The 7,908-nt window shown below is 34.7% G+C and overlaps 1 protein-coding gene across 1 annotated transcript in view; it reads left to right on the top strand.

The window, feature by feature from the left end:
• Positions 1 to 7,055, top strand: part of ARFGEF2 (ADP ribosylation factor guanine nucleotide exchange factor 2) — a 471,542-nt gene extending 464,487 nt beyond the window's left edge. The window contains exons 37-38 of the mRNA XM_053716931.1: positions 2,767 to 2,884; positions 4,973 to 7,055. Of these exons, the coding sequence (XP_053572906.1) occupies positions 2,767 to 2,884; positions 4,973 to 5,146 (292 nt within the window). The 3' untranslated portion in view covers positions 5,147 to 7,055. The remainder of the gene's footprint in view (positions 1 to 2,766; positions 2,885 to 4,972) is intronic.
• Positions 7,056 to 7,908: the final 853 nt, after the last annotated feature.

Genomic DNA, 7,908 nt, shown 5'->3' with positions numbered 1-7,908 from the left:
ATAGCACCAGCATGGCTTCACAGGTTTTGGTATGCAAATCTTGTCCGATGTAAAATTGCCAGCCTTGGCCACTTCCTTTAAGCCCAGACCTTTTGTCTCGAGGACCGTTTTTCCATCAGGATCTCAAATCTCTAAATTTGATGGTATGGAAATTGAATGTTTAGTGCTTAGTCATAGAGGTTTCTCTGACTCAGTGATTAGCACTATTATACAGGTGCGTAAGTCTGTTTCAAGGAAAATTTATCATTGTGTTTGGAAAGCCTATATTTTAATCTTGGCATTCTTTCAGAATTCCTAGGATTTTACAGTTTCTTCAGGATGGTTTGGATAAGTGTTTGTCTGCAAATACTTTGAAAGGACAAATTTCTGCTCTGTCTTATATCATAGAAAGATTTCTAAACTTCCTGATATTCACTGTTTTGGTCAGGCTTTGATTCTATTTCTCCTCCTTGGAGTCTCAATTTGGTTTGAAAATTTTGCAGGCTCCTCCTTTTAAGCCTATGCTTTCTTTGGATATTAAACTACTTTCTTGGAAAGTGTTATTTCTTTTGGCTAACTCTTCTGCTAGTAGAGTTTCCGAATTGTCTGCTCTCTCTTGTGAGTCTCCTTTATCTGATTTTCCATTAAGATAAAGCTGTTTTGCGGACTTCATTTAAAATGTTGCCTAAAGTTGTGAATTCTATCAACATAAATAGGGAAATTGTTGTTCTTCCTTGTGTCCTAAACCTAAGAATACTCTTGAAAAGTCTTTACATTCTTTGGATGTGGTAAGAGCTTTGACATATTATGTTGAGGCTACTAAAGATTCCAGAAAGACTTCTAGTCTATTTGTATTTTTTTTCTGGTTCCAGGAAAGGTCAGAAAGCCTCTGCCATTTATTTGGCATCTTGGTTGAAACTTTTGATTCACAAAGCTTATTTGGAGGCGGGGCAGTCTCCACCTCAGAGAATTACAGCTCATTCGACTAGATTAGTCTTGGGTTTTTAAGAATGAAGCTTCAGTTGATCAAATTTGCAAAGCAGCAACTTGGTCTTCTTTGCATACTTTTACTAAATTTTACCATTTTGATGTGTTTGCTTCCTCGGAAGCAGCCTTTGGTAGAAAGGTTCTTCAGGCAGTTGTCTCCGTTTGATTCTAATGCCTTTTGATTTGAGGTTTTTTTATATATATTTTTTTTTAAAAAAAACTTAATTATTTGGGATTTAATTTCTCAGCGGATTTAACTTTTGTTATTTTATCCCTTCCTCTCTAGTGACTCATGGTTTTCCACATCTTGGGTTTTATATTTAATACGTCACTAGCTCATGGACTCTTGCCACTTACATAAAAGAAAACATAATTTATGTAAGAACTCACCTGATAAATTCATTTCTTTCATAGTGGCAAGAGTCCATGAGACCCACCCTTTTTTTGGTGGTTATGATTCTTTGTATAAAGCATTTTATTTTTTCCAGTTTCCTCTTTTTTTAAGCTTTTTAGTCCTTCTTTTACACCTCACTTCTTGGCTATACATTAAACAAAGGTTATGAGTGAGGTAGGAGGTGTATTTATAGGCATTTTGAGGTTTGGGAAACGTTGCCCCCTCCTGGTAGGAAAGTATATTCCATACTTCACTAGCTCATGGACTGTTGCAACTATGAAAGAAATGAATTTATCAGGTAAGTTCTTACATAAATTAAGTTTTGATGCAGTGACTCGATGCGCTCTGAGAAGATTTATTATGTTACATCTGGCTTTACCTACAGCCACTTGGTTAATGTCAGGTTAACCCGGCTAATGCTAGGATTACCCAATTTCTTTCTTTACCCACAACATATATATATTTTCCATTCAGCTTATACTGGAGAACTATTTTGGCATTTACTGCTACGCTGGGCTTGCTAAACACTTATGCATTTATGCTTTTCTGCATTGACTTTTTCCATTCAGCTTATAATGGAGAACAAGGTGCACCACAAGTTTATTCTCCTATGCTGGCTATTTCCTTGTGCTGATATTATAATGTGGGGGACCCTTACTTTAATGATTTTATATGCTCATATTATTTGTATTACTAATAAATTTGTTATATATTTTTGTGCATAAATCTTGTGTTTCTGCATTTTTACTTATTTAGATATAGATTTATAGGTGCTGATTACCTAGACTTTTAGAACTCACTTATTTTGTGAGATCTACTCTCCTTTACTGTGTATATATAAATACTGGGGATGGGAGGTGTCAGGTGGGAGGGTAATCCCTACATTACAGCAAATATTACTTTTAAAACCTGATTAACCCTTTTTGCTGCTGGGATTTTCAGAAGTGTGGTGCCAGCTGCGATTAACGACCTTCTAATTACCAGAAATCAATGGCAAAGTCATGCATGCCTGCCATTTCTGAACAAGGGGGATCCTAGAGAAGCTTTTACAATGATTTGTCCTATGACTGGAATCTGGCATTGAAGGCAGTTTTGTTCCTAGCTGTTACCTCAGCTAGAAGGATGGTCGGTTGCAGGTGCCATCATACTACTCTCCCTAATGGATTTCTGCTGTTTGAGTTGTAAGAATAAGTGTATTTATGTAACCACACAGGGCATATGGTATCACTATTTGTGTTTTGCTTTTATTGTAATAAATTGCAGTATGTATATTATTGAGGAGGGCCATTCACCTTCTTATTGGTAACATCATGCTTGTTGTTGATTCATTATTATATTATTGAATCGCATATATTAATATACAAATAGGAATAAAATAAATATATAGGATATATTGTTTTTTTCAGTGTCTGCAGTGAAGCACTATCCTACTTTATCACAGTAAATTCAGAAAGTCATCGAGAGGCGTGGACTAATCTGCTGCTATTACTTTTAACTAAAACACTTAAAGTCAGTGATGAAAAGGTAAGTTTTGGACTTAAACAATAATCTTTGAAGCTATTTCTGTACAATAGCAGGACGTAACCATTTCAGTGGCACCCTCTTACAAATGCATAGGAGCAAACCAATGCCAGTGTGTTAATGGGCCTTTTGTGGGAAAGTATTCCAAACATTAGTTCAAGGTCCTCCTGCATACGTATTCTTTCTACTGTGTCTCTAGATCATCATATTACTTATACACACTTAAAATACCTACTAAAGGCCATATTGTTCTCCAACAAGTATCTTGGTTAAGTGAGTAATAATGTTCTCAATTGCTTATTGTACTTTGTTGAATTTTGTATCCTCTTGCTTGTTTTGTGATACAAAAATATCTGTATTTCTTTTGTGTGTCTTCTGACTATTCCCCATGTTATTAGATATAGAGCTATTTAATGTACATAAGGTCTGAATTGATGGTAGTGTCCTCTGTGCACCATTGTTTACATGGAGACACTTTCCCCCTTTTTTTCTCTACCCATTCTATGTTTCCAATGAATATTTCCAGTGGCACATATATTTTCCTTGCAACTAGCTAGCAGAGTATACTGTTGATAGAGAAGTGAGTCCAGCTAATGAAATAGGATGAAATGGCTGCTCTATATTTTGAGTTAAACATTGAAGCCATTCTCCCCAGTCCCAGCACCTCGCTGTAACCTGACAAATCATAGCAAGGTTATCTAAGTGAGAATGTTCTTGCTAAATAGCATACTTTATTCAGTTTTATAATGCTTTCAGATGTTTTCATATCATGTTTTGGCATTGTAAGCACACTGAGAAGTTTTTGCTTCCAGTTGTTTTGTATTGCGTTATAGTGAACAAGGTTTCCTCCTCAACATAAGACAATTACGAAGGCACAAAAAAAAAAACACTACACCATAATATTTAGTGCAGTCTCTCTTTTTTTTCTTTTTTTTTTTTTTAATTGCACAATGACTCCAAATACTAACATTGAAGAACCAACTTGTATCTTGGAACTTTGAGTGTAGAATTTTAGAAAGGTATGTAGAAGAAATGGCTGATAACCAATGGGGAGATCTACAGTAGCCCTTATTTCATTGGTTGCTAATGCCTTCTTTACAATATGATTTTGCAAATAAGCAAGATATAACATTTGGAACTAACAGTTTGTAAAGGTTGCATAATTGCAGTACAATAATGATACTATTAGACTGCTGAAGAGCACAGTAAATATTTCTGGTCTTGCATATTTCTTATTTTGATCTTAATTTCTTCCTCAGTTTATTCCATTTCCAGTAGATGCCATCCGTAAGATGAATTATTGTGGTCCAGAGGATAGAAAATATACACAACATGCACACAGAAAACATAATAGTAATTCCTCACACAACAAGGAGACCGGAAAATGCAAAAGAACAAAGTTAAACAGGTCTAGAAAAGATTAAAGCACCATAATAATCCTAAACTTATTAATCCTGCACTACTGTGTGTTTAACACCTTTGCGCTAGTTAAACAATGTAGTAGTTCAGGGTCGCTAGTATTAAAATTACATGCTATTAACGAATTGGAGCATGTCTTTTTTTTTTTTTTTACTATTATATCCTTTAAATGATTAATATTCTGCTAGGTCAGGAACAACTCACAGAAAACAATGTAGGGTGTATAGGTTGTGGTTACAATTGCTTTGTAACCTGTAGTGTGTAGATTCAGCATTACACAGTGCTTTTGTTTGTATAGCAGGTTAATCTCCTCTATAGGTAACCACAATTAAGCCTTGATAACATACTATTTATAATAAGATCCTTTAAAAACAGACTGTGATACCCCTGAACATTGTTTTTATACATATCTGTCTTCATCTGCCCTTCGCCGCCTTTAAAGTAGTAAGTACTCATTATAATTCATATTGGAGGAAAGTCAAAGAATGTACTCCATGTATTGTCATAGGTAGGACTTATAATAGAGAGCAACATATCTGAATAAATAGCTACATAAGTGTATGTATTTCAGTAAATGTTGAATTTCTACAAAAATGCTATTGCAGTTCATGTATTACAATGGTTGTTTATCTCATATTTTATCTTCTAATTTTTTTTCTCTTTTATTTGTAGTTTAAAGCTCATGCATCAACGTATTACCCATACCTGTGCGAGATCATGCAGTTTGACTTGATTCCCGAGCTTCGTGTTGTTTTGCGGAAGTTTTTCCTGCGCATCGGGGTTGTTTATAAGATCTGGATGCCAAAAATTAATTTACAGACATCAGAATCTAGTTTATCTACATAGCACGTTTTACCAGTAAGCCTGTGATTCCTTACAACAGTAGCCGCCTCTTGTGTAGCAATCACAACCAGTTCTGCTGGTAAAATTGCCATCGAAGAGACATTTTTATGTGATGGTTGCTGTCTACACCCTTGGTATACCAAAAGTGGCACTTTATTTTTCTGGGTCATTTGCTAGGAACTGTATAATTTTAATAGCTAAATGGATACAGCTTATACAACTGAACAGAAGGCAGTATGTCGCTTGTTTTGTTTTCTCTGGTCATCTTGTTTAATATATATTTTAGCCAAATATTACAAAAATGTTGCAGCCATTCTATCCCGTCATTTAAATTTAGAAATGCTATAACTTACTCAAACCTATTGTAATTGCTGTTGGATTTCCTATTCATACTGTGATAATGTAATTGCATCATTTGGACTGTTCTATTTATCATTTTTAGAAGGAAGAGGGCAAACTAATTATATATTTTTATTTTTGCTACGTGGGAGGGTTTGAAGCTTTTTTGATGGGTGGAAATATATTTTCATTTTTTCTCTGCTATTTGACCGTTGTTCCCTGCTTCATTCGTTAGGAACATGCATTCGTTTTGCCACTGCATCTCTATAAATAAAATATATTTATTTTATTTTTTTAAGTTTCAGTAAAAATGTATAGATTGTTAAGGGTTAAGTTAATGAAGCTCTATATCACTTATTAAGGGAGAATATATGAAAGTTCTCAGCAAATGTGGTGTTGGACCAAGCTTGAAATTACACTTTCTATAAATTAATACTAATCTTGTAACTGTTTACAGACCTTAAAGACATTTGGTTGTAGTGAAGGCCGTCCTTTTACAGCACATCTGAAAGGTGCTTAAAAGTCTCTCAAAAAAACATGCCCAAATTGATTTAATCTCAAGAAAAGTGTTGCGTTATCAGTATTCAAAGCCCAAAGACCTTTCTGTTGTGCAAGATTTCTAAAGCCTAACGATCCGTCAGCTATAACAAGTAGTTTCTATTTATGCACCAGTGTTAACAACATCATGACAAAATGATGCCTTTTTACTGCACATGGAAAGGTTTAGTAAGTGTGTTACATGTTTGTCAAACAAAAACTTGACAAGTTTTATGTGTACTCAATGTATTTATTTATTTTAACTTTTGGGTCATGGGGAGTAGAAATGCATCAGGTGTAGTAGGGAAAAAGAAGCATTTGTGTATTGTGACTTTTCTAGCAATGATATTCATTTTATAGCGCTAGATTCATAGATTTGATTTATATGTCGAGTCATTGTCGCAGGATTTTAACGAACTATATGGTAATTTTACATTTGCTAAAGATGAAAAAAGATCAAGCACCGTATTTAAATGCATGTAAACGTTATTACTGTTTTGCCGTGGCATACGCACATATGCTGCGAGGACCCGTGCACCAGTATTCAAGTTCAGAGAGCTTGCAGTGGTGTGTATTGCATCAGTGTCATACAAGTGACTGCTGGCTTTCTGTGGTGTGGTTGACCTCACAGCATATGTGTATATGCCCCTGAAAAAGTGAACACTTTTACTAGAATGAAAGTATATTGCAAAAATGCTTCTATTCACGATTCAGGTAGAGCATACACTTTTAAACAACTTTCCAATTTTCTTCTATCCAATGACGAAGCATATATGTGCAACAAACAATCAGCAACTGGCTTCCAGAAGTACACTGCTGTTCCTAAACTTTTCAACAAAGGACCGTGGACATTTTTTTTTTATGTTTATGTACCTTTTAAAATTTAAATGCACCCTTGTATATTTCTATTTTGACATTTCTATCCCTTTAAGTAGACATGGAAGTGCTAAATTAATTGTAATTAATTATTTCCATTGCAAAAATAAAAATGTTTGCCTGTGTTGTTTTACTAAATAAAAATGCAAAATTCACATTAGATGACTTATTTACTAAGATTTCTTTTGCTTTTCTTTTTTCCACTCCGAACAAAGTTTTGCTGTTTGCGGTCAGTCTGTTGCTACGTAGCCTGCGTACAGATTTACATTATATGCAGCCTCTGGAAGCTAAGCAAGACTAAATTAAAAACGCAGGCTAAGCAGAGGGGTAGAATGTAGAAACGCTTTGCTTGTAAAACAGCGTTTTTATTTGGCAAGAAAATAAACGGTTATAGTTTTGCTAAAAACACATCTTGTTTTTGCAATGGAAGTGATTTATTAGTTATAGTATGTTGCTGGCATAATATCTTTACGCAGGAGCACTATTTCCCTATTTATCTTTTTATTTTTTATTGAAAGGTTGTATCATTTGTGCTTATCTAGTTATCCAATATGGTCATACTGTGTCGTGTGCAATTCACTCGCTGTTTCCCCCCCCCCCCCCGCCATTTGATTAAAGTCCCTCCTCTAACTATCCATTCCCCTATTACCTCAACATTTTGTCCTGGTTTGAGAATTAACAATATAGAGGTATGGAGAGATTCATGTTTTTATGTTGCATTTCTATTTACTACACTGAATTTGTTTCTTTATCATGTCCGTATATATTGTAGTACATGAATAGGATTGTAGTCTTGCTTCCTAACTTTATTTTCTATAGTTCACTAGTCCCAGACTACTAAGGATTTGCAGGGGACTCGTAAGAGATTATTATTGGATTTTGTAAGTTCCTTCCATTACTGGTAAACAATAGCAATTGTTTTAGTAAAGAAGTTTTAGGACTGCTCATTTCGTTTTGCTTTTCTACGTACCTCTCCTATCTGCCAGCTTCAGATTTGTATCCACTCTTTTGTA

Source organism: Bombina bombina, chromosome 1 (assembly GCF_027579735.1).
Source record: "Bombina bombina isolate aBomBom1 chromosome 1, aBomBom1.pri, whole genome shotgun sequence".
NCBI classification, from domain to species: domain Eukaryota; kingdom Metazoa; phylum Chordata; class Amphibia; order Anura; family Bombinatoridae; genus Bombina; species Bombina bombina.
This window is presented reverse-complemented; position numbering and strand designations above follow the sequence as displayed.